The sequence below is a fragment of the Perognathus longimembris genome, chromosome 13 (genome assembly GCF_023159225.1).
Source record: "Perognathus longimembris pacificus isolate PPM17 chromosome 13, ASM2315922v1, whole genome shotgun sequence".
NCBI lineage: Eukaryota > Metazoa > Chordata > Mammalia > Rodentia > Heteromyidae > Perognathus > Perognathus longimembris.
In genome coordinates, this window is record NC_063173.1 from 31,205,068 (window position 1) to 31,231,796 (window position 26,729).

General features: G+C 35.1%; 1 protein-coding gene across 1 annotated transcript in view; it reads right to left on the minus strand.

Annotated features, from left to right (window-relative positions):
• Positions 1-26,729, minus strand: part of Slc5a12 (solute carrier family 5 member 12) — a 34,190-nt gene continuing 7,461 nt past the window's right edge. The window contains exons 3-15 of the mRNA XM_048360138.1: positions 25,926-25,977; positions 25,117-25,184; positions 19,859-20,013; positions 19,598-19,738; positions 17,304-17,433; positions 16,793-16,881; positions 14,690-14,802; positions 8,326-8,393; positions 7,041-7,127; positions 6,116-6,282; positions 4,656-4,759; positions 2,254-2,381; positions 1-247 (exon numbers count right to left, since the gene is read on the minus strand). Coding sequence (XP_048216095.1) covers positions 89-247; positions 2,254-2,381; positions 4,656-4,759; positions 6,116-6,282; positions 7,041-7,127; positions 8,326-8,393; positions 14,690-14,802; positions 16,793-16,881; positions 17,304-17,433; positions 19,598-19,738; positions 19,859-20,013; positions 25,117-25,184; positions 25,926-25,977 — 1,461 coding nt within the window. The 3' untranslated portion in view covers positions 1-88. The remainder of the gene's footprint in view (positions 248-2,253; positions 2,382-4,655; positions 4,760-6,115; positions 6,283-7,040; positions 7,128-8,325; positions 8,394-14,689; positions 14,803-16,792; positions 16,882-17,303; positions 17,434-19,597; positions 19,739-19,858; positions 20,014-25,116; positions 25,185-25,925; positions 25,978-26,729) is intronic.

Here is a 26,729-nt window from a genome sequence, read left to right on the forward strand (position 1 = left end):
TATTTGGCAAGAAGTATGATGAGTATGTCTGTGTGTGTGTGTATGTGTGTGTGTGTGTGTGTGCACATACACATTTGCATGAATCATCCTACAAATACGTAATCTTCTGTGACTCTGGTGCCATGTTGCTGTAGCTTTTGTTCTTGGGATCAAAGCCTGGATCATGGGTAAGAGTGCCTTGCCTGAGTCCATTCTGTAAGGCATATTCAGCACCTTGTTTCCAGGCACTGCCATTCTCAAGGTAATCCTGAGGAAAACAGAAAGATACAAGTTAACAAGATATTCCTTTCAAATCAATATGAAGATGTTTTTTAGGTTCCCCTTTTCAATAATAATATTCCAATACAAATGTATTGCAAGTAACTCTGACCTAAAACACTTCCCAACTGAGAAAAGTGATTAATTAGCCTGAATTATGTCTTGAGTTACTTAAAGAAATGTATCCCTTGCTCATTTAATATAGCAATCCTGACCTAGTGTTGTTACCTCATGAGGAGAGACAGACCTGTTTCTCAGGAGGTGGTGGTCTCCTTCCAATTTTGAAGAGCAATCTCTCTAATTGCTAACAAGAATGTACTATTACCCAGAAGCTGCTCAGCATTTGACAAAATGACACCTCAGTGTTTTCTGCTGCTCTCAACTCAGCCTTGAGAAGGGAAGTTGCTGCACCAACAGAAAGTATTACTTATTCCCAGAAATTTGCATCCAGGAAGGAAAGGCAGTGAGCTACTAAATAGAATTGTTATTTCAAAACATTCCATACATTGTACTTATACAAACAATAGTTTGTTCACCTAGATGTCTTCTCAGCAAAATAAGTTAATGCTCTCCATAAATAGTTCCCAGTCAGAACTCTGAATTAAAAAAAAAAAAATCAGGACAGACTCCTTGTTTGTCACACCTCTGCGAACACACCAAGACTTCAGAACCTATGTGTGACTGTGCACTTCTGTTTCATGTCTCATACCATTTTTTACCCAGTTCCAATAGTCCTTTCACTTAAAAGGTCTGCTTGAATCACTTGGGCCTAGAACTTAACAAATATCTACCTCTGAGTTTCTCATTGTGAGTCTCTGATAAGAAAGTTTTTTCCCTGACCACAGTAAATATTTATCTTAGTTCAGTATATGTGTGTAAGATATATGAACATGATCTATTAGTACATTATATATATACCATACGCTGGTATAGACTAACATTATATATATTATGTGTAGTATATACAGAGTAATATATTACTATATACTAAATTTGTATGCTATTTAGTATATACTATGTATTTATAGATCTTCATATATAATGTATTTAGATATTTAGATTAGTATATGTTATAAACTGGGTGTATAGTATACATGATACTACATGATAGTATATAGTATATATTTATATTAGTATACATTATATTTTATATTAATATTTATTATAGTCATTATTACAAGCTATATACTATATGTACTGTATAACATATACTACACACACATACACACACACACACACACACACACACTCTTAGGATGTTTTCTAGGGAAGAGAAAAATTGACAGTCCAGAAATATGTCCTATGATAAGAGTGTTTAGAGCCAATTCTAAGCAGAGTAAAATATCCAAGTCCTAATGAGGAAAATAAGTTTAAAATTATACATATGTGTGTATGTATGTGTATTTACATGCACATGTATATGCAAATAAGTATGTATACGTGTGTATCTATATGTGTACATATATATACATATGTATATATATACATATATATATATTCCTGCTACTAGTCAAGTTAGAAGGTTAGTCTTTGATAAGACCAGCAGCAAACAAAATTTTTCAAACACAAAGAGGAGCTTTGTCATCTTTCTGACCTGAACACATTTTTTTAGTGAGGCACAGAGAATGCAGTAATTAAGTACATCTTATTACTGGGTTGGCTGCAAGTTGTCCAAACATTTTATATTTATATTCCATAGAACTATAATTGCTTGTGTTCAGTGCACTCTGTAGAGTTACCATCCCTAGTTATCAGATAAGAAAACAAATGAAAAATTAAAACACATGCAAAGAAAGTAAGTCATATATCCAGCCAGAGATACATTTACCTGTCAACATATCTCTATGTTGACAATCCAGCGAGGTAATTCCAAAGTTGAAATCTGGATGTTTTCATGTGCTGACATTCTTGGCCTTCCCTTTCCTTGAAGCTGACTCAAATGAACAAAATGGGAATTCTATAGAGTCAGCACTTTGAAAAGCTCAAAAATCTCACCTGCTCTGTCTCACTGTCATGCTGAACGCCACACCAACACAGAGTTTTGCATTTTTTAGACCAAAAGCAAAATATATTGCAAATTGGTCTAATTAAGAGTGGGTTAATATCTTTGCCATTTTGCAGACCTATTAACAAAATAAGAGATGATAGATTAGATCATAGAAGGCATCAGGACTTTCATTAAGAAGTTAACCATTATTTACTTGGGAAGTAGATTATTTCTTACTACAAGAGGAGAATGGGCCTTAGAGCTTAATAAATAGAATAAAGTACAGAAAGAGGTGGAAATAAGTTTTCATAAATCTACAAATTGTCTGATCAGCCAAGATCAGCACTGCAGAACTAAACAACATACATATTTAAAATTATTTACCATGGAAAAATTCTATTAGAAAACTTCACAGTTCAATGGAAGAGATAGTGGGAACCATGTTACTACCTTCAACAAAGCTCTCAGTTTTTATCCTAATCAGGTATTTTCAAGACCATTTAAGTTAGTATCTGTAAAATTAAAAAGACTAATTATATGATATTTCTTCCTTTACCCTTGCATCTATATCATGGACAAGCAATCCTCGTGTGTTCTCATGACCATTCTACATTTGGAAAGAGTCGCTTATACTCATACCAAGATATAGAGTAGAGTCTCATCCTAGAACCCTTGCAAAATCTGAGTAGGTCTCATTAATTGGTGCCAAGAATGTGATTGCCAGTTTAACAACCACTAGGAGGAGCAGTGGCCTAGATATCAAACATCACATTCCTTCCAGATGAGGATATGGCTTGTTAACAAGGTTGGTCTCAAATTCCTTTCTAGAGATTAACAAATAAGTAAATACATACCAATAGATTTGTAAAAATTCTACCTTAGGTTCAAATACCATATTTCCTAACATTATGACAATCTCCAAATATATTTAACCAAGTAGAATTCTACTGCTGTTTACAATAATAAGTATCCATTAACACTTTTCATACCCTCTCAGACTATAAAGATTAATCCCAGAGAGCTTAGGTATTGGTAGTAAGGAATGTTTAAGACTTAATAATAAACGTTGGAAAGAAAGTAACCCCATGTGATCTTAAAGCCCAGAAAACATTTCATTTGTAAATCTGTAGGTAGGGGAGGAGGGTTTGCAAAACCCTGACTTCTATCCAACTGTGATTCAAACTCATAAGAATTTAATTTAGATTCTAACCATCTCCAGGATTTCAAGCAGAAAAAATGTTTGTGTCTGGATAGAGCGCTAAAGTATCCAGTACCCTAATAAATAATGCAGATCCATTACTTCCAAGACCAAGATAAGAACTTTGCTAATAAAGGACATTGTGTTTCATATGGTTTATATTCTACTTTCTTCCAGAATAATAAAATAAGACTTTTAGGAGATAATAGACAACAAAGCAAAGGAGAATTCAGTCATTTTTTGAGTAGGATGATTAGAAATAAACATGAATTTGTAATTGTGTTTTTCATTTAATCATGGGTATGTAACATCTTTAACGAGCAAAATCTTAGAAATTCATCTTTAAAGAACACAGAAAGCAGGTCTGTGAATCTGTCTATCTGTGGCTGGATGTGATAATCTAGAAAAGAAAGTCAAAGAAGATAGCAGTCCTGCCTAGAACATTAAAGCACTGGAGCTTGCATATAGCATTTCCTCTCCACAATTAGCAGAAAAGATGCCATTCTGACTTTGTGTTGAATACAAATAGTAATGGCCCATGGCTTTATTTAGTGGTGGTTGAAAGCAGAAGATCTTAATTATTTATTTAGTTAAAATATTTATTCCAAGAAGTTAAAGACAAAACTACTGGGACCTATTCCATCCCACCAGCACCATCACTAAACCCTCATGGATTTGGGGACAGAGGGAAACAAGACTCATCAGTGAGACTATGACACAAAGTATGGATGTTAAACACCAGCACCAAAATGGCAGAGAGCCTCATACCTGCAGAGGAGCATGCGTCAAAAGGCAAAATAGGGTAAACTAGCAGTAAGACTCTTCTCTGCTCTTGTAGCAAGTTAGCAAGCAAGTTAAATTGACTGAGATAGATGATGAGATGAAGAGAAAAGGAAGACTCTGACCATTTAAGCTTCCTTAGTAATTACAATGTTACAAAACACTTCCCTCACTTGGGTCTCTGAAAACCATGTTTCAAAGCATCTTGCTTTCTTTACAGGAAATATGTGCTATATATATTAATGATCACATATACAATATTGAAAGAGATGATTTTTTGTGTCAGTTTGAGAGAACAGATATATCTGTCTGGGGAGAAGGCTTTCTGTGTCGGCCTCAAAAATTCAATGAATAAGACAGCGATGTGTGCCACCAATGCATGAAGTATCCTTATCTTCATTGGTCCCAAGGAGGGAACTCTAAGTAACCGACCTGTGATGAAGCTGATGATTATTCCAGCAGCAATGCATCCTAGGCAGCCCATGGTACTGAAGTAAAGGTAGGAGAGTGAGTACCAGGTTTCAGCTAGTACAGGTCTGTGGGAGACAATAGCACATGTCACCAGTCCCGTTCATTCTGCAATTATTGCTTAGGGTTTATCCTAGGTCCTTGATATAACAGAATCCAGAATAACACAAGGAAAAACAAGCATAATAACATTAGAATCACGTAATTGTGTCAAACTTTGGAAAGTAGGTCCAGGGTTTGTTTTTTTTTTTTAAAAAAAAGGTTTGCCTTATTATTCTACAGGTTAAAGAAACATTCAAATGATCTCACTATGGTAGCTGTTGACTCAGAAAAGTGCTTCAGTAATATACATCTGGAGACAATTTTTGGATATGGAGAGAAGAGAAAGAAATGTGGCAAACCAAGAGGAATAATAAGAATAATTTCACATATAATAGTAAATTCTTCAATTCAAGTAGAATAATTTTATTTTCCCGGAATTTGTAATGATGACAGTAACTCTCAGAAAGGCAAATGCAATGGAAAAAGGGAGGGTATGCCAGTCCCAGGTAGATCTTCACAGATATAATGCACCAAATTATCTGGGAATTTTTAGAAGGTTTGATGGTGCAAATGTGAAAATGCAGGGAAATATTGATAAGAATCAGAAAAGGAATGGCCCAAATCAAACTGTCTGGAAACAATGGTCAAAAATCTTCTATTTCCTATTTTAGACATTTCTCAAGGTTCAATTAAAATTGATATACATTTATCAAGTCAGATATAGCACTATATATAGTATGTGTAATATATATATACATAATGCATAACATATTTATATTGTAAATATATAATATGTAGTAAATGCAGATATATTTACATAATATCATTTAATCATTTCAAAAACCCATAGTAGAGGCCCACACCCTCGGTTTTGTCCAATAACGCATAGTGGAAAAATGAAAGAAAAAAATCGAACCATTTTACTATTTCAAAGTCCATGTTTTTTTTTTCTCTTACATGACAACATCTCCTGTATTGTTTTCTTAGATCATATTTACCACCCAAAATGGGAAGGAAAGGTTTTGTGTGCTAAGTGTGAACAGCCATGTACCTCTGATAGGCCTCACTCTCAGGTCCTTCATTCTCTTAGGATAATGTGATGCTTGTACCAGCTCATCAGTTTTTTAATACACTGCTACTGCTTTATGGTTTGCACTCATATTTCTAAGATATTCTTGAGCCAAGTTTACTGCTATGTACCTAAATACACAAGAGCATCTGCAGAAATCCACAGCCTTGCCTGGGAGTCTTCGGTGCTCTGTACTACACAGAGTGATTCTCATGGCAAAGCCATGTATGGTGGAGTTATCCCGGAGGAGAACACTTTCCCTTGACCTGGTGACTTGCTCTCTGGACATAGCATCACCTTGAAGTCAACATACCTGTTAGAAGTCTCTGGAGGGATTGTCATTGTCATGTTTGATTGTACACATTGGTCTGTTGATAAGGGCAAAGGCAACGTCTTAGAATCTGGGGCAGGATAAATGAAGGCTCCGATGCCTACCCAAAATGACAAGGTGATCCCAGTAATGAGGCCTCCTAGTGCACCCTTGATGAAGGAAAATGAAAGGTCATACGCCATGATACAAAAAGGTCTGTTGCAAGAATAACAATAAAGCTATGAGACAAAGAGGTGTGTTGCAAGAATAATCATACAAATAACCCTTGCCTCCACAAGGAAGAGGCTATCCATCTCAACCATTGATCAGAAGCAGCCTAGCTTGCCTTAGTTCAACAATCACAAAGTTGTCTGTTTCTAGTACTAAAGTCATAGGCGACCTTCACACATGCTTGGCAAGCATTCTAACAGTGAGCTACACCCTCTGACTCCACAAAGCTGCTTTAACAAAGAATAATTTGTTCCTTAAAAGAAGAACCAAGAGAATCCAAATGCCACAGTAATCACTTTATTTCAATTTCTCACAAGACACTTTCTTCCCTTTGGTATTTTTTTTCTTATTAAAGACATATTGGGACCTAAATGTTCAAAGGAAGATTTTCAGAAGCTGAGGTAAACTTTAAATAAACAGGACATTTGTAGTCATTTTTCACTGGCAGCTAATATACAAAAATTTTTAACCCTAGTTTTTCCCCAAGTAACTCTGGCAATCTCCAAATAATATTGTAGACAAGTTTTGTAGTCTTTTGTTTCAGTCTAAATACTAATAAGCATAATTATTGGTCCTCCCCTCCAAAGATTCTAGTTCTTAGGAAGATAAATGGCATTTTCAAGTAGCCTGAAAGGAGAAAAATAGGTAGGGTCCTAGTCTGAGCCAGGGAGCATAAAGCGGAGTATAGAATCCTTACCTTCCAGTTCACAAAAGGGAAGATAAGTCCCAAGGAGAATAAACCCAGCATTGGTCCTCCACACATGCCATGGATGCTGAGGGCAGCCTGAGGAACAAAGTAGGCCAGGTTAGCCCTACAATACCACAGCACCTGGAGCTTACCTGGCCCCTTTCCTTCTTACACCTGGCATGAAATGAGGTCTCTATTCTGTTTGGGCTGCTTGTTAAGTACATCCATTCTTGGTTTTATGATATATATTGTCTAATATAAATACAAAAGAAAATCAGGGCTAACAGAACCTTAGTAAAGGGCTATTTCTACTGAGAAAGGGTTTTGGCAAGGTATAAACCCAAATTTACAACTCACATTTGCTCTTCTAAAAATTGCCTTTAAAAGAGAATCAAGAACAGAGACCTCCAAAATGTCCCTGCTCTTTTACATAAAATGGAGAAAAGTGTTTTGAAGAAGTACATCAATATCAGTCAGAATACTTAAGATTCGAATTGCAGCCTGGCCAGCATCACAAAGATTTGGTGAGTTTGTTCAGTAAATCTCATCCACTGAATTTCCTGTGTTTGCATCTTTCTCTACAAAAATACAAATGGCCAAGGGGACTTTCAGTCCTTTGTTCAGAAAGATGAGCTGCAATGCATTGCAATTCTCTCTGATGAATGACAGTATTAAATCCTATTTACTGTGGCTGTTGGGAAGCTAACTGATTAGCTCTCACATAGAACAGCCAATAAAATGATGAAAAAATTTATTTATTCTTGTGAAACAAAAAGGACAATCTCTTACAGAGTCATTAGTCAGTATGCCTCAGGGGGTATAGCTTCTATCTATATGACAACAAGAGAAAATAAATTCCAAAACTGTATGTACATAGATATATATATATATGTATATTTACACATATAAAGATACACATATAGATATTTCTAATATGCAACCTCAGGACAAGAACTTCTTAGCTTGTTCAACTGAAAATAATAATTCATTAACTACATTACCAAAAACATAGTATTGTATTAATATTGCTGTCAATTTTATTACTATAATTATTGTTAAAACTGCAAAAGCATTTCATTGATCATCGTGTACCTTTTCACTGTCTCATTATTAGTTTTAGTAGTTTCCCTTTCTGAAAATCAGTTTTCATGAAATTGTTTTTGTGTATGTTTAATTTGGACCCACTGTGCATGTATGAATGCCAGTATTTTAGGTTTGGTGGAATAAAGAAGACATTAGGAAGATATAGAGGGGAAGGTTTCTGTGGAATCACGAGTCTTTTCTCTTTTCTTACCTGTACAACACCCCCCATGAGGGATGCAAGCACAGCCATAGAGGTGCACATTATGCCAAACAAGAGACCTGAAAAAAAGAAAATTCATCATAAGAAATTTCCTCAGGGGATTCTTGTTTTCCAGGTGTTCTTGAACACATCCACCAAACTGCGTGCAACACAAGGCCTGTGTGAAGGAATTTGCAAAGAAGAAAGTCCTCTTCTAGCAGCCATGGCAGGAGTGGCACTTATGTACACTATTTTCTGAGCACAGGCTTTCTCACATATGGCAGAGTGAATGAGAAAGAGACTTGTGGGTGTCCTTTCTAGAATTTCAGAGAAACTTGTCATGCAGAAGCAAAGTAAAAAACAAACAAACAAAAAAAACAGTAAAATGAACAAGCAAATCTAGGTTGAATTCGTGGAAACTAATTCTTGGTAAATCACTGACCAGCCATGAGCTGAAAAAGTTGCTGCTAAACTTTCTGAATCCAGTTAGTTAACTTGCAAAATCGCAAAATTAACACACATTTACTTAAGAAACTGACAAATCTGGAGAGATTCTCTTTTTTTTTCCTTTTTAGTGAATTATTCACATTATTAATATTACATGTAATTAATTTGTATACCACCATAAAGATGTGCTTAGTTGTGCCCCAAAGGGATTCTGAATAATGGGCTCCTTGGACCAGTGTTCTTTTCTGACATTTTAAAGATGATTATTTCTTCTTCTCCTTTGCTCTTCTTCTTTCTTGTTCCTCCCCCTCCTCCTCCCCCTTCCCCTCCCCTCCCCTCCCCCTCCCCCTGCTCCTCCTCCTCCTCCTTCTTCTTCCTGATCCTCCTCTCCTACTTCCCTTTCCTCTTCCTCTTTCTTCTTCTTCTTCTTCTTCTTCTTCTTCTTCTTCTTCTTCTTCTTCTTCTTCTTCTTCTTCTTCCTCTTCCTCTTCCTCTTCCTCTTCCTCTTCTTCTTCTTCTTCTTCTTCTTCTTCTTCTTCTTCTTCTTCTTCTTCTTCTTCTTCTTCTTCTTCTTCTTCTTCTCCTTCTCCTTCTCCTTCTCCTTCTCCTTCTCCTTCTCCTTCTCCTTCTCCTTCTCCTTCTTCTTCATTAGCATGAGTTGTACAAAAGAGGTTTACTTCAGCAACCACAGTCATGTACATAGTACATCTTAATTATAATCATCACCTCCATCATTCTCACTACCCTCACTTCCCTTCCCAAGCTAGTCCAATCAAGTTTTCTGTTCCATTTTCACACAAATATATAAACTATATGACAATATACATCATCCCTCCTCCTCCTTGTTCATCTGCCCCCACCGTTAGTACCTACACACTGGACAAAACAAGTTTCAAATTCCTTAACATTTTCTTTTATTAAAGGACATTCTAATTGTTTGACGGGGCTTCTCAAAGGTATCTCATACCTGCAAACAACGTACTTTAGCACAATTGATCACGCACAAGATTCTTACTGTATTACTTACTTAAAAGTTTATATATTATGTCTAAAATATTTGACTTTGTTTTTCAGATTCTGGCTTACTTGACTGATATGATGGTTTCCAGGTCTGCCCATTTCCCTGCAAATGACATGGTTTTTGTATTGATAGTACAGGAGGAAATGTTCTGATGTTTTCACATTCTGATATCTTCCTCAATTTCTTTTCAAGCCTTTATAGATCACTGTAGGTACCTTTCAGCTGCTGAGTTAGACTTAGTGTTAGGTATTTCTTTGAGACCATGGTGAGTGGAATTCTTCTAATTTTCTTTTTCCCACTGTAGGTTCACAAAAAGGCTACTGAATATTGTGTGCCGATTTTTTATCCTGCTACACTGCCAAAAGTGCTCATAAACTCCAGGACTTATGAGGGAGAGTCTTTAGGTCCCTTTAAATACAGAATCATATCATCTCCAAATAAATATAATTTAACTTCTTTCTTCCTATTTGGGTTGCTTTTACTTCTTTCTCTTGCTTTATTGTTCTGACACAGAATTCCACTGCTGTATTGAATAAGAGTGAACACTCTTGTCCCTAATTTGAGGGAAGAGAGTTTCAGGTTGTTTTCCCCTAGTTAGTATGGTCTTTGTCAAATATGAGCTTTATTATGCTAATATGAGTTCTGCATATTTATCTCTTCTTCAGAGCGTATTCTAAAGGCTTTTGAATTTTGTCAGTTGATGCATTTTCTGCATCATTTGACATGATAATGTGATTTTGTCTATGTGCTATATTAAGTTTATTGCCTTAATATACGTTGAACAAATTTTGCATATCTTAAATGAAACCAACTTGATCATGATATACAATTTTTTGATGAATTTTTGTTGATAATTGGACAGTATTCTATTGATGTGCATAGTCATCAAAGAGAGATGCTCTCTTTTAAAATATCTTTTAAAAATGAAATAATTGGTTTAATACATTATTGTTTAAAATATTTCTTAAACATCCATCAAATCCTCACAATTGCTTATAAACTGTAAAAAAAAGGTGAGAGTCAAAAAGTTAGCTGAGGCTGGGGATATAGCCTAGTGGCAAGAGTGCCTGCCTCGGATACACGAGGCCCTAGGTTCGATTCCCCAGCACCACATATACAGAAAACGGCCAGAAGCGGCGCTGTGGCTCAAGTGGCAGAGTGCTAGCCTTGAGCGGGAAGAAGCCAGGGACAGTGCTCAGGCCCTGAGTCCAAGGCCCAGGACTGGCCAAAAAAAAAAAAAAAAAAAAGTTAGCTGAATGTCAAAAGAGACACAACAGCAGAAAAAGAGAGAAAATGACTTGTTTGTTAAAATGTCTAACTCAGTTTTCAATGTAATGACTGATTTAATGTAATTAGATTATAACCATTTTGTTGAATTATGATTGACCCTTTACCAGTATCAGTTCAATGAAATGAATACTGTTTGTGCCCAAAGAACACACTCTCTAAGAATGGACAACATACACATGAATCAACTTGTACCCAAATTTATTCAAAATCACTTTATAGGAATAATGCCTAGGGCTGGGAATATGGCCTAGTGGTAGAGTGCTTGCCTCATATACATAAAGTTCTGGTTTGATTTCTCAGCACCACATATACAGAAAAAGCCAGAAGGGGCGCTGTGGTTCAAGTTGTACAGTGCAAGTCTTGAGCAAAAAGAAGACAGGGACAGTGCTCAGGCCCTGAATTCAAGCCCCAGGACTGGCAAAAAAAAAAAAAAAAAAAAAAAAAAAAGGATACCTAGCACATAATAAGTGAAATGTGTCTGCCTCAACTAAAGCAAATACGTGGATTTCCCCAGTGTCTCATCTGCTCAGGTGAATAGAAAATAAAATACAAGCACCAGAAAAACTCCTGCCTAAACTAACATGCCCATGTCTATCCGACTGAAACTAATGTCTATGAGCTCTAATTCTGATAATGAGTTACAGGCAATTCAAGTACCCACTTACCAAATGTGTAGTTGAAATCCATCTATTCTTGTCCAAACATAAGTAGAAAGAGAAAAAAGAACTAAGGAATCCATGAAAAACAATAAAATTAAATAAGAGAGTTTATGTAGATGGAAAGCTCAAGTAAAGAATAGAATTCTGAAAATGAGTTACCTATAGACCCAGAAACTGGTAGCCTCAATATTCTGCAAGAATAGACAGATTTTCACCTTTATCATAAACAAATTTTAAAAAGAATACAAAGATTTTACAAAGCAAAGAAGTAAAGGTCAAGAAAAAATACAAATAACAAAGAAATCCACATAAGATATAACACCAACAGATTTAGATGAAGATGAATCCAAGTGCAGTAAGAAAACAATAGGAAAGAAAACTTCAAAAGCATGAGAGTTGACCAAGCAGTTCTACTGTTATCTAATAAACAAAAAGCAATTAAAATTGCTTTTTTAAAAAACTGATCACAGCTAATTCCTTTTATACTGGTTGAATTCTAAGTCTAATGCTCCAGATTCATTGTATTGACGTTTCCTGATCACACTATGCCGATCACATTAGCCATTCTTACTGGGGAGATGTTCTATTCAACATGGCCTGTCACTCTGTAAAATTGAGGTCACTGTCTTTTTTTTTTTTTTTTAAGAATTCCGTCTTAAAACCAAACTCCTGGTAACTTCATGATAAAGAATAATTGTTCCTTGTTTAATCATAGAATTAAAAATTTATCAATTAAAAATTAATAAAAATACTTAGCAAAGTTATCTATAATAACTCCAGACTTTAGCATCCTGTATCTTTCAGTAAATGTACAATTGACACTTCCTATCCATAGTTATGTATATGTATATTCAATCAACTATGTATTGAAAATATACTTCTTTTTTTTTTTGCCAGTCCTCAGGCTTGGCCTGAGCATTGTCCCTGGCTTCTTTGTGCTCAAGGCTAGCACTCTGCAACTTGAGCCACAGCACCACTTCTGGCCTTTTCTATATATGTGGTGCTGAGGAATCGAACCCAGGGCTTCATGTATACAAGGCAAGCACTCGTGCCACTAGGCCATATTCCCAGCTCTGAAAATATTTTAAAACTGAATCTGTATGGAATATGAACAAACATATTCTTGTCATCATTCCATAAACAATAAAGGATACTGATTATTTGCATGGCATTTATATTGTATTCAGGATTAACTGTAGTCTAGAGTTAATTATATTATATTGGAACAGGTATATAGGTCATAGGCCAATAACACACCATTTTATATGACACCTGAATATCTAGATATTTTAATATCCATAGAGGCTCTTGGAGATAATCCTTGTGAATGCTAAGGGTTATGTTGTTTAAAAAAAAACACAAAATCAAAACTACAGAACCTTTGGGGAATTTATAGATGTAATACTGCTCAACATTTTAAAAGAATGAACTATTCATAAGCACTACAAAACCACATTGTGTATTAAGGAATATATAAAAAGCCCTGTAGATGGAAGACTTCTACATTTTGTATCATTGTTTATGAAAAGTATGTGTGAATAATATTTTTATTAGTAACATTTATTATTTATTAAAGAATGAGAAATAATAAATGATTTTAGAAAATGGCTCTGTATATAAAAAGACAATTTAGGTCTTTATATTAAGTATTAATCAAATATGTAGATATATTGAATAATGATTCTGAAATACAAAAGTATTTTTCTTCTACAAGAAAATGTATACTTGGGTTTTGAGTAAGAAAAATGCATGAGTATAGAAAATGAAAGGAAATAAAGTAAAATGATACATGTATTTGGTCAAGTATAAAATTAAAATTAATACTTATCAAAAATATTCTGTAAAATTAATGTAGGAGCTATATTGCAACAGACAAGTGCCTTATTTCTGATGTATATATATACACAAAATTTAAAACCATAAAAATTCCAAGTTTCTATCACCAAATATATAGAAAGTTTAATGTAGATTTTCTCATGAAAACAGAAATAAGAGCAACAATCTGAAAAAATTTAAATGCAAGATAAATTTTGAAAGAATTATTAAGGCCAAAATTATTCTGATGTCGTTTTTCCACTAGAATAGGTATTTCCAATCAATATTAATATGAAACACACTGGGGAATATGTCACACACAACTATTGACTCAACCCTACTGGAATTATCTTTCTTAGTATGTATCAGGGAATTACATAAATTAGCATTATTTAAAGTGATAATTTACTTTTGGAATTTTGTACTATGGGAAAAAATAAACATGTAGTCAAAACTTATCTATATATTCATATTGTAATGCTTCAAAATTGAAAAAAAACTTATAAAGTAATAAAAGACAAGCAAATAATGCATTTAACAGAATATAGTCCTCCTATACAAATACAATATTTCCAAAGGATACACAATGATATATGGAAGTGCTCACTATAATTTGCAGAGATAAAATAAGAACAACCCAGATTTTCTACACGAAGTAAATGAAGTGTATAATATATTTAAAATGAAAAAGTAGACTTCATAAAACTATAAACCAATATTATAAGTCATCCATCCAGTAATTATAATCATGAAATTCAATTCTATGATTAGACAAGGAACAATTATTCTTTATCATGAAGTTACCAGGAGTTTGGTTTTAAGAAGGAATTCTTAAAAAAAAATAGACAGTGACCTCAATTTGACAGAGTGACAGGCCATGTTGAATAGAACATCTCCCCAGTTAGAATGGCTAATGTGATCAGCATAGTGTGATCAGGAAATGTCAATACAATGAATCTGGAGCAATAGACTGAGAATTCAACCGGTATAAAAGGAATTAACTGATCATTTCTCCCTGTTAACCTCCATGGATCTTGATAGCCATCTATGCCAGTAGGGCATCCTAACCAACACATGCAGGATTTTGACACATGCCACATTTACATTCATGATATTGAATGGAAGAACCAACAGCTGTACCTACATAAGCCTTTACTGATCCAGGTGCTCATCTTCTCAGAGAGATGGGGAAAACAGCTCTTGACAAAATCCTCAAAGGTCACTGTTGCCAAAGCATTGATGCTGGCAGCCACTGTGCTATATGGAGAGAAAAGCAAGGATGCAATCCAAATTAAGTGAGGCTTGGCTATATCAGCCTGCCCTGTCTTCCAGGTCTGATAGACAAGAAGAGCTCTTTGTGAAACAGATACAGATATCTCTACAACTCCAAAGAAACTACATGGCCCTTTTTCTCATTCTTAAAAGCTTATTTGGTGCAAATGCTCATTTAGTCATAAATCTCTTTATTCTTTCTGGGTAGTCATCACAAAATGTGAACTGGAAAGACAAATATTATCCTAATGAAGAATACAGACATTGATCATCAATGACACAAATTATTTACAGTTGGTAAATTGTTATAAAGGGAAGGGACAAGGTTCTGTGAAAGAAGCTTCTAACAGAGATAGAAATGGATAGTTGAAATTACTCCCTTAGGAAGTAACCATTAAGGAAGATACTGAAGGAGTTTGTGCAAAGTGAGGGAAAGAATGGTCAAAGATGAAAATTACATAGACATGACTTGAGGTGCAAGAGAGCTTGCTTCACTACAAAACCTAAACCCACCATTGTGGCTGAAATATAATCAAAACAAGCAAACAAACAAACAAAAAAAACCAAAAAACAAAAAATGGAGGGGAGATAAAACTGGGAAGTAGTGAAGCCAAATTGCGTTAAAGCTTTGTTTTCTATGCATAAGTCATGTGTTAATTTTGTGACTTTCATATCAAGTTTAGATTTATTAGAAGCAAAACTGACTTAGTTGTTTGAACACTCTGAAAGTTTTTGCAGAATACCATGAAAGCATAAATTCCATGTTGCATGGACCAGGGGTATAATAGCTACTCAAATAAATGATTATACCTAATTAAAGCATTGAAAAATTACAACCCATAGATTCTGTCCTCTACAACTTATAACAAATCATTTCTATTTTCACATTAATTATCTATCATTGATTTCAAAGTACAATTATACAGAAAATAAATAGAAGTATAATTATTAGTAAAAAATAAAAGAAAAATTAAAAACACTTGTTGATTTGAGCAAAGCTAAAGCTCAAAGAATTATGGTGTTATGAGCTTTCACTTAGATATTCAAGAGGCTGATATCTGAGGATGATGATTAGAAGCTAGCTTGGGCAGTGTCTATGAAACTTGTAGCTCAAATTAACCAGCAAAAAGCAGGAAGTGGAATTGTGGCTCAAATGGCAAAGGACCAGCTTAGGAGAAAAAGCCAAGGAGAGCACCAGGCTCTATCACATTCACCCAACACGATACAATTCCTCTTGATAGATCCAAAATAATGGAGCTACTTGTTCATGGACTGAAATTTCCAGAAGTAGAATTTTACATTGCAAGTTATTTGCCTCAGGCTTCTATCTATCTATCTATCTATCTATCTATCTATCTATCTATCTATCTATCTATCTGCCCACCCATCCATCCACCCATCCATCCAACCATCCATCCATCCATCTATTTATTTATTTTTGGCCAGTCATGGGGCTGAAACTCAGGGCCTGAGCACTGTCTCTGGCTACTTTTTGCTCAAGTGTAGCACTCTCACTTGAGCCACAGCGCCACTTCTGGCCTTTTCTATATATGTGATGCTGAGGAATCAAACCCAGGGTTTCCTGTACCTGAGGCAAACACTAGGCCATATTCCCAGCTCAGGCATTTTATTGTAGTGACAAAAAAGGTGACTAATCCATACAAGATTGTGATAATGAGCAGAAAGGACTAGATACAGAGGAAAAACTAGGCCTATGTTTTGCTTCACAGTTTATTAACTTATAATGGATAAGATATTTACTTGTCTCAGTATCCTAATCTGAAAATTGATCATAATATCAGTAAACTTTCATTCTCATATGCTACTTCACATCACATCTAAATAAAGCATTCAGTAGATCAGTTAACAAATTAGAGTTATCATTGCCGCCATCATCATTATCATCATCATCATCATCATCATCATCATCATCATCATCATCTTGTCAATGTACCAACCTTGTCAATATACTAACCTCAAAGTTCCACTAAAGGCACTAGCCACAAAAAGTCCTGGAAGTCCTGGCATCATTTCAAATATCTCCATAACAAAATATGGCATCAGCTAAGGAGAAAATATATGGAGAGGAAGAAAGTTGATTATATGAGTAAGGAAATGGTGACTGATAACTATTTTTAAGCATATTGTCTGTGAATGGAGTTTATAAAACCATATTTAGTGTACTATTGACATCCTGCTTATTTTCATGCTGGTAAAATAGAACCAAATGTATAAAGGCAGCATCACCCAATAGATTCCTTCTTTCCCTAGATTTGTCTGGCTTTAGGCTTTGTGTTCAAGGCTGTCCTCACCTTTATTGGAACTTTGTGTTTGTTCTATTACTCAGAAGTAAAAAACCCAAGGCCTTGGATACAGGAAGTGGATACAGGGCCAAGAAGAACAAGAGATAGGTCCAATAGTACCCAACCATAACCAGAATGCCAATGATTCTTGTCATTCCCTGATTAAATAAAAGAAATTCATACCTGGTCTGGTGCTGAGATAATGCCAGAAGTCCAAGGGTCACAATCTTTGAAGTAGGAGTACATGATTAAACCAGAGAAGACAGAACAGAACAAAATGATCCAGAGACCCAACAAGTTAAAGTATAAGGCACTAGAAAAGAACACAGGGAGTGCTGGTAACCGCTATGCCTTGCATGCTATATTGTGGTCAGGTCATTACCAAATACTCTAGAAAAGTGTTTCTGTTTTATTTATTTTTGTTCATTCCTGAGGAAACATATTTTATACATTTTTATATATTTATGTTGGGCATTCAGTTGTAAATAATTGATGAATTTGAATAAGGTAACATTTCCTTTGATTTTCTTCTTACATAAAGACTTTCCCCTCAAAATCTCAAAATGTATAGTAAATACAAATTTACATACCAATCACTTGTGCTATAAAAGTTGGAGATTATTTTACTTTAGTGATGCATGCCTACAGTCCCTACAGGAAGTTCTCTTAAACCTATGAGCTTGAAGTCATCCTAGCAAGACAGAAGACTCTTTCTCAAAAATAAAGGAAAGTGGAAAAACATGAATAATCAGAAGGCTAGATTTAACAACCAATGTTTCCCTCTTCCTCCAGAGGAATCTTCACTTTATAAATTTTTTTCAACTTAATCTTCAAACAGTATTTTAAATTAGGTTTAGCTTCGAATGAATTTCAGGATCTACATCACATATATTTTTAGTAATACATCTGTTTAATAAAGAGATGATCTGTGTGTGTATATATATATAAGATTCATTATAATGCTTATTATAACAAGATTTGAATATGTCAAAGTTATCAAATATACACACAGACACACACATATATGTAGTAACTGTATAATTCTACTTTTGAATGCATCTTAGCAAATATTTGAATCATTTCCAGTCATTTTTATGATTTATTCAGTAAAAATAAGGAATAGAATACTGAAATCACTTTAAAATTACATATGTGTAAGGGGGTAGTCACGGTAACTCTTCCCTAAGCAGTGTTTAGGGTATCCTCACCAGGCCAGGAAAGCTGCAGGCTTGGGAAGTAGCATTGGAATGAAGTACCATTTGGGAAATAGTGCAAACTGCCTTTGGTCCCTGTCATAGAGCACTTGACTTTTGGTGCTTAAAGGAGCTACACAACTATGTTTCCTCCATTTCCTCAATGCCATTAGGCTTGGAATGAGTTGGAGAGCCCAGAGCCCCATTACAGCTTACCATATCACCACACTGCTTTACTTTTTTTTTTCTTTTCTAAGGTCTCATTGGATACTTGTGAGATACATACATCTATTGAAGTGGAAAGACAAATCCTGTCCGGTCTCTTAGCAGACAAAGACAGGTCTCAGAAGAGAGGTTAACTTTGCTGATTTGTAAATAAAACTGAAGCTCAATTAGACCTTTTGCTTGTAAGAAAGAAAACTGGAAATTAAGGCTACTCAATCAGAAAATGACAACCAACTTATTGCACTAGCAGAAAGAACTAAATAAGGAAGCTGTTTTAACTGCCAGAAATCAAGGCAAATTCTTTTACTTTCCTTTTGGGTCTGTGCTGTAAAAGCCCTGCTCTGTGCAACTGCAGTGCTGCCTCCAGACAGCTTCCGGTTTGCAGCAGTCTGATTCCTGAACTATTGTTTGCTAAAAACAAAAAAAACCCAACTATTTAAAAAGTGTATTGTGGGCTGGGCATGGCAATGAGTACCTGTAATCCCAGCTAATCAGGAAGCAGAGTCAGGGAGATATAGGTCCAAGCCCAGCTGGTGCAAAAACACAAGACAGGAAAAGGAAGCACAAGCAGCCTGTGGCATCACCTTAGCAAATACAAGACTCTGAGCCCTGTGACTTCAATGAACACTATAGTATGCCTTCATTTGCCTTTGAACGTGTGAAAAATTAACAGTTGAAGAGATCATATCATGCAGCAAATAGAAATTAGACATTCAAATATCAATTTTGAAACAATTAGAAATTAGTTATCTTATCATGGAAACTATGAACAAGACACAAATGCAGTTCATCACTCCATCTCTATCCACCATACTTCAATTAACATCATATTTTCTTAATAAATAGGGCCAATTGCACATGCAGGTGGACTTCAGTTGAAGCTAGAGATCTGCCACTTCTTTGTTGACAAAGGAATGTTTGCCGCAAAACGTTTGAAAGAGTTACATAAATATCTCCATGCATATCCCTCTTTTATATACATGCAACACCCCTAGGAACCTTGTTAGGAGCTCAAGAAAGTGATAGAAAATGAAGTGCTTTTCTTAAGCAATAACTTACAGCTTTGCCTGCTTTTCTGTTTTGCAAGAAATGCATCTTTGGATAGTGGATTGATTAACCCCATAGATCCCGAGCCATGTAAATGTTCCTCCCACTGAAATTGTCCAAAATGTGTGGCGTCGGAGCGGATCCACATCAAAACTAGATGACAGAAAGAAGAGAAAGAACAAAGGTACTATGTGAACACCTAGAGAGTATTATAGTTGATGATGGCATGCATTTGCATCTTTACAAAGCATGAAAAATTAACAATGAACATACTCAAATATGTGTAGTCGGGATCCATTTTTGGCTCGCTCCCATACATTGTAGAACCCACCAGCTTGCGCGGTTCCTTGAATGAGAACTGTTAAGAAGCCCGCGACCATGACGACCATCTGAAAGGCATCAGTCCATACCACCGCTTTCAATCCTCCCTGAAATGGAGCAAACGCTGAGAATTCTGGAAAATGAGGCTTACAATCCTTCTAAACTACAGACGGTTTTCCTACTAACGAAACTATCCACTCATTATTCAGTCGAAATTACTGAGCCATGAGGTGCCAAGTGATTTGTTACACATGGGGTTAACATGGTAAATGAGAGAGACAATTTCCTCCCTTAACTTTGTTAAATTTATAATCTAAGGGGAGATGTAGATTGTCAGGTAGTAATATAACTAAATTGTGAAAAGTATGGTGAATGTTGCTGTGAGGACATGGTTTTGAGAAGTGAAAATTAAGCTAATTCTAGTTTCCATACATACAGGACAAAGAGGGGGTTGGGACAGGATGGGTGAAGGAAAGAGAATCACAAGTCGCCAGGACATGAAAGAAAGCAGGTAGATACAGATGGAAAGTGTGCAGAACCCAAAGGGGAGGTTGATACCTTTTCTAGAGGTCAGCTATATACTAAAAATTTCACTGAAATGATTTCTCAAGCAGTAAAGATGATAAATTATGAGAGGAACATTCATTTGTTTCACAGTTCTGTTGTGTTGATAGTCAATTGTAAGGAGGTGGAAAATGGGAGGTCAAAAGACTATGTCTGACTTTATTCCAGCCACTTATGCCCAGGAAGATCGACAGACTGAAGTAGAGATAGAAAAAAGTTGATGGCATTAGGATCAATCCAAGGGACAAAAATCAAAACAACTCTTCCTTCATTAAATACAAAAAGCAATTAGGCAAGAAGGAAATTAAGGATAGTTACATGATTCTAATGAGATGTTCTATGAAACCAGTGGCAATGAATGCAATTTGAGAACTAGAGAAGGCTGAAAATAAGAAAAAATGTGAAGAAATGTTCTATCAAGAGATTCATGGAGAAATGAGATTCAAGAGCTACCAGTTGGTCAAATAAATCAGAGCTTCAGGGAAATGAATCCAGTAGTATAAGTCGGGACATAGTGATAACATGCAAGTGTCAAGTGGTAGTTATCACACACCACCAGAGAGAAATTTCAAGAAAAAAAAAAATCAAGCAAAGGCAATCAGCTAGTTCACTCCATGCATTCTGAATTGTGATTGGAAGTCTAGCTCAAGGACCCTGGAAATGGCCACAACTTGTCCTACTGTAAAATTCTAGTTGAGAGCACACAGGCAAAAGAAAAGGAGGAAAAGAAAGAAGCTACAACAAGCCACATAGAGAAGCCCCTAAATGAAGCTCAGATGAGAAAACAGGAGAAGATGAAGTAAAGTGACATAAGGAAAGAGTGTTTTGGAAATGAAGCTATCAGAAAATGAAAGGATATGCTAATTTTAACATTGAAAAATAGAACTATTCCAGCTTACTCCTCCAGAGTGTCAAGCACTTCTGTGAAGAGATGACAAGTTTTACCTTTAGCTTGTGAAGAAGATCCTGGAGTCACCCCATTTATTTTTCTTTAAAATTAAAGTTTAACTTAAAACTAAATATTAATGTACCTGCTAAAGGCATGACGATGATGTTTAGATGAACACTAAAATACCTTACCTTCTTCCTAGATGGTAATTTCTTCATTTCTTTTAAAAAATGTTAAGCCTTTCTAACTCAAATCTTAGCTTTAGATTCTAGTAATATGAAGAATATTAGTCTTCGGTTTTCAGGAACTATGTTATAGTGGTTATGAAAAACTGCAAAAACATCAACTAGACATGAAAAACACGATACCAAATGTGCACAAAAAGTCAGATTATAATAGTAATTTTTTTTTGTCAGTTATGGGGCTTGAACTCTGGGCCTGGGCACTTTCCCTGAGCTCTTCAGCTCAAGGCTAATGCTCTACCATGTTGAGCAAGAGACCACTTTCAGTTCTCTGGAGGTTAATTGGACATAAGAGTCTTATGGACTTTTCTTCCAGGGATGGCTTTGAACTGTGATCCTCAGATTTCAAGCTTGTGAATAGCTAGGATTACAGGTGTGAGCCACAGGAGCCTGGCTAATAGTCATTATTCTTATCTGAATTTTTCATATACCAACTCTGTCTCTCTTTCCCTCTCTATCTCATTCTCTCTCCCCCGTCCCTTATGTGTATAATCAGTTTGTGTTGTTTGAGGTTTAATGCTCAATCCATAAATTGTGAACCTTTTGATACAGGAATAATCTCTTAAAATCTCCCCCAATGCTTATTTCCCACATGCTTCGCATTCAAATGGGTTTCAGAGTAAAGAGACTTCAGGAGATCACATAGGTTAGATAAATAGACCATCATTTTAGTTATATACTCTTGCATGACTAAAGAAAAGAGAGATAAAACAGATGTGAGGTAAGATTCACATAATGAGAAATGTTGAAGTATATGTTGAAAAGCTGATTGAATGAAAAGCAAGAAGAAAATGAGGTTAGGAAAGTGGCATGGTGGAATGGAATTTTTAGGAAGGCTAGTCTGACTGAGACAGGCATGGCTTATCAACAAGACTTCTGAGTTTCTGCTTGTATTATTTTTTCTGTACTTATGTTCTTTTCATGCTTACATAAATTTATTTTTTAAGTTTAACTGGCGCTTTTCCATGTTAGTTGAGTTATTTAAGTGAAATTCCATAAAGTTTGGCTATGCATTTTTTTGTTTTTTGATAATACTAGGGTTTGAACTCAAGGCCTCATGCTTGCTGAACTTGTTTGCTCTACTGGTTCTCTACTACTTAAGTCATGCCCGTAATTCTGCTTTTTGCTGGTAATTTCAGAGGGGAAATCTTAAAGACTTCTCTTCCCAACTGGCTTTGAATGATACTCTAAATCTGAAACTCCTGAGTAGATAGGACTATTGATTTGAGCTACCAGTGCCTAGCTTACCATGCATATTTTCAGTAAAATTTTAAGCAATGCCATGATTTCCTAAACTGAAGTACTGTCAAATTTGTAAAGCAGCTTGCTATTTCAAATTTATATTATACTATGTTACAATTTGGGAGGGCATTATTTTTCATAATCTCCAAATTATAAATAACAATAGCTATTATTCTTGGCATCTTTCATATTATAAATGATATAGACTACTATAAAATAATATGCTGTATAAAGTGATAATTATCAAGTGCTACAAATTATCTAGATTAACTAAACCCTTACTACAAATAAAGTATCCCTTATTTGAAATGCTTAGAAGTAGATGTGTTTCACTTTTCGGGGTTTTTCAAATTTTGGACTACTTTTAGACTTTACCACCTGCTCATATCTAACCTGAAAATCCAGAATCTGAAATTCTCCAAAAATTCAAATTCCATCCTTTTCATCTTTAAGGAGTTTGTGCTTATCTAGCCTTTATTCATCATCTTGCAATTTCAAAAAAAAAAGTGTGCCTCTTTGAGATTAGACTTCTGTGCTTTGCTCATACTCCTTCATGTGGTTTGTTTTTGAGTCTGATGTTACTTCATTTTAGAATTTGTGTTTTTGGGGCTGGGAATATGGCCTAGTGACAAGAGTGCTTGCCTCCTATACATGAAGCCCTGGGTTCGATTCCCCAGCACCACATATACAGAAAACAGCCAGAAGTGGAGCTGTGGCTCAAGTGGCAGAGTGCTAGCCTTGAGCAAAAAGAAGCCAGAGACAGTGCTCAGGCCCTGAGTCCAAGACCCAGGACTGGCAAAAAAATAAAAAATAGAATTTGTGTTCTTGTCTGTAAATTATTATATAGTCCTTAATTGGATTGTTGCTCTTGAGAAGATTTATACCATTTTCTTTATAGTTCCCCTCTTGAATCCCAGTATCATAAGACAGTCCTAGGCTCAGCCTCTCTGTCATACCAGTGTGGAAGGCTTACAACTTAATCCTACCACTGTATAAATACTTGCTCCCAGGTCCATCTCCATCCCATGCTTCCTGCCTATAATTCCTGCCTTCCAAATTCTAGTACTGATTGTTTATATGTTTAAAATATTTCATTATGTTACATTAGGATTTTTTAAAAATTTGTTTTAAGGGAAGACATTCTTGTGGAGATATAATACCCTGATCAATACCAGCAATGAATCGATAAGTTATCAAACCTAGCATCCAGTTCTTCTATGGACACGTACTTCAACATAACTCATCTGTCAGACAGGACAAGGGTAAAAGGAGTGGGGAGCCTCTAGTTTTTTAATGAAGACTCAAACAAATTTGTACGAATTTATAATTAGTGAGAATGGAATGGAAAAATAATGATAAAATTTTGCAAAGTCATGATGGGATGTGCAAATGTGTCAAAAAGATAGAAAAAATTACTTTAAATTTGTGATATTAACATAAAGTGTATGTGATATGAGCATAAAACTAATATACATGAATGACTGTAATATAGTAATATGTAAACTATTATATTTTTCTTCATAGGAAAGAAAGAGAATCCAACTGAGTTGGAGCTACTGCTATATTATTACTGGTAAAGTAGAAGCAGCAGACAGTACTATGACTTATAAAAATAACAATCTCGCTGGCCAACAGTCATTACCCAATGACTATTTGTTGGATTCTACTAATTATATCAATTATATAAATATTCTATCAGTACCACAGAACATACTTGTTTAAAAACTGAACATATGTAAAGCATATGTAAAGTTTATGTGTAGTATATTTCTAAAGCATATAAAATATGCTTCAAATTAAGTTTTAGATTTAAATATAATCAAAGCTTTTCTACAAATTCGATACAAAGTAGCTGTAGAATTCTCACATTTATAAACTATGAGCAATATTTTTTGCTCATCCATACATGTATTTCATTATTGTTAAAGTGCTAGACAATAAAGCAAAGAACTCCCTATGGTTTATAAGGATTATTAGGAACAAATTTTCATAGAGTGGCCTACTTCTGATCAAGGAGGTATTGTTTCGTTAAATTATCTCCTATTAGAAAAGACTGCCTTCAATGACTTCAGAACACAATTCTTCGTAATGGTTGGTACTGAAAAGAATTTTAAATAAAACAACAGCACTTTCCTAAGGAAACTGTGACAGAGAAACTGACTTAATCCTACTTTAGAACAGCAATTCTGCTAAATTTAGATGTCCACTTAAAGATTTGTCTTATCTCATATAAGGAGGTATTACTAAATATTTTTTCACAGGTAGATACATACCAGGGTACAGTAGAATGTGCAAACAATTCCTGTTGCAAACACAGAGCCCCAGAGATCAAACCCAGTCACTAAGAAAGGATAGAAAACATTAAGTTCCTCTGAAGAAAGTAAAAGAGAAAATTTATGAGGAAAATGTTACAAATGCTTTTATCAGTATTCACAGTAGGCAAGAATTTGCTCACCTCTAAGCAAGATTAGTTTATTACATTTTTATTTTCCAAGCAAGTCCATGAATTTCACATAATTTTATAACCTTACATGTTTTTTTCTAAAACTTTACACCTTCCATCTTTGGTACAAATGCTGTTTTGTTGTATTTTGTGTTTGCTTGAGTAATTTTGAATAATCTGAATAGTAATAATAAATAAATACATCTCAGAATAAACACAGAGCCTAATTAGATTCCATAATAAGGACTTGAAATATGTTCAGTGTCTTTTCAGACGTTATTTTCTTGTTTTGTCTTCTTTCATTTTTGTTTCTAGAATTTTATTCTCTTCAATGCATCAACTATACAAATTAGTGTAATTGTTACAGAAAACTTTTACTCTTGTGCTCAGAATATCTACTTCGTGAAGTCTCGGGAAAGGAATCCTATATTAAAATGACCTGGCTTAGTGCTTGTGAATATTAAATTCCCAAACTGCTATGATTTTGCTGATACAACAAAACAAAACAAATTAAAGATAATTTGAACTGCATATTTACTAAGATACACACTGGTGAGGCAAAACCAATAAACAAAATTGCATTACTTTTCAATGCTCAACATATTTTATGCATACTTCTGTACATTGAGAATTTCTCACCTTGATTCAGTGCCAGAGCAGGCGCGTATACCACCACCCCCGTGTAAAGAATCTAGGGTAAACATAAAAGTGAAAAAAGAGCAGTGAAAAGGGAAACTGCTAGAATGTTCATTCTTCAATGTCTATACAGACTTATTTCTTTCAACTTTGTCAACAAACCTATCACTACCATCTACTGTCATTTTGAAGCTGTTCACCACTACAATGCATTTGTAAAAGAGACGTAATCACTAGATAGGGGGAGATAGGGCTGGAATGTTTAAAACGCTGCTTGCCTATTTTGAGATGTTGTGGTTATACATGGCATACATCTAAGGAATACAAAAAAAGGAAAAGTTTCAAATTTTAGGTTTACTGGGCCTCTCTAGTCCCCCCATTCACAATCATCATGGGCTCACTGTTGACTCCATAAGAAACTTTACTGAAGAGTAAAGTTTCACATTTTGGCCATTTGCTGAAATACTAAATTTAGAGTGGCAATGGGAAAGAATTGATTAGAATAACTGTGCAAAGGGAGATTAACAACAGAGGAGACCTCCATAATGGATACATTTTCTAATTCTCAGAATTAGCATTGTTAAGCTGATAGATATGGGGTCAGAAATGACCTTATTCTCAATGGAATACCACTATCTAGAGATACCTGAGAGGATTAATAAAGGCAGATGTTGATTGCAGATCAAGTAGAATTGCATTCCTACGATCATCTTGCTTATATCCTTCAGGCTTGAGTGGGAGTTTAGATTAAGAGAGAAGGAAGCTATCATCTAGTAGAAAGTCCTTGGTGAAGAGTAGGAAATGTGT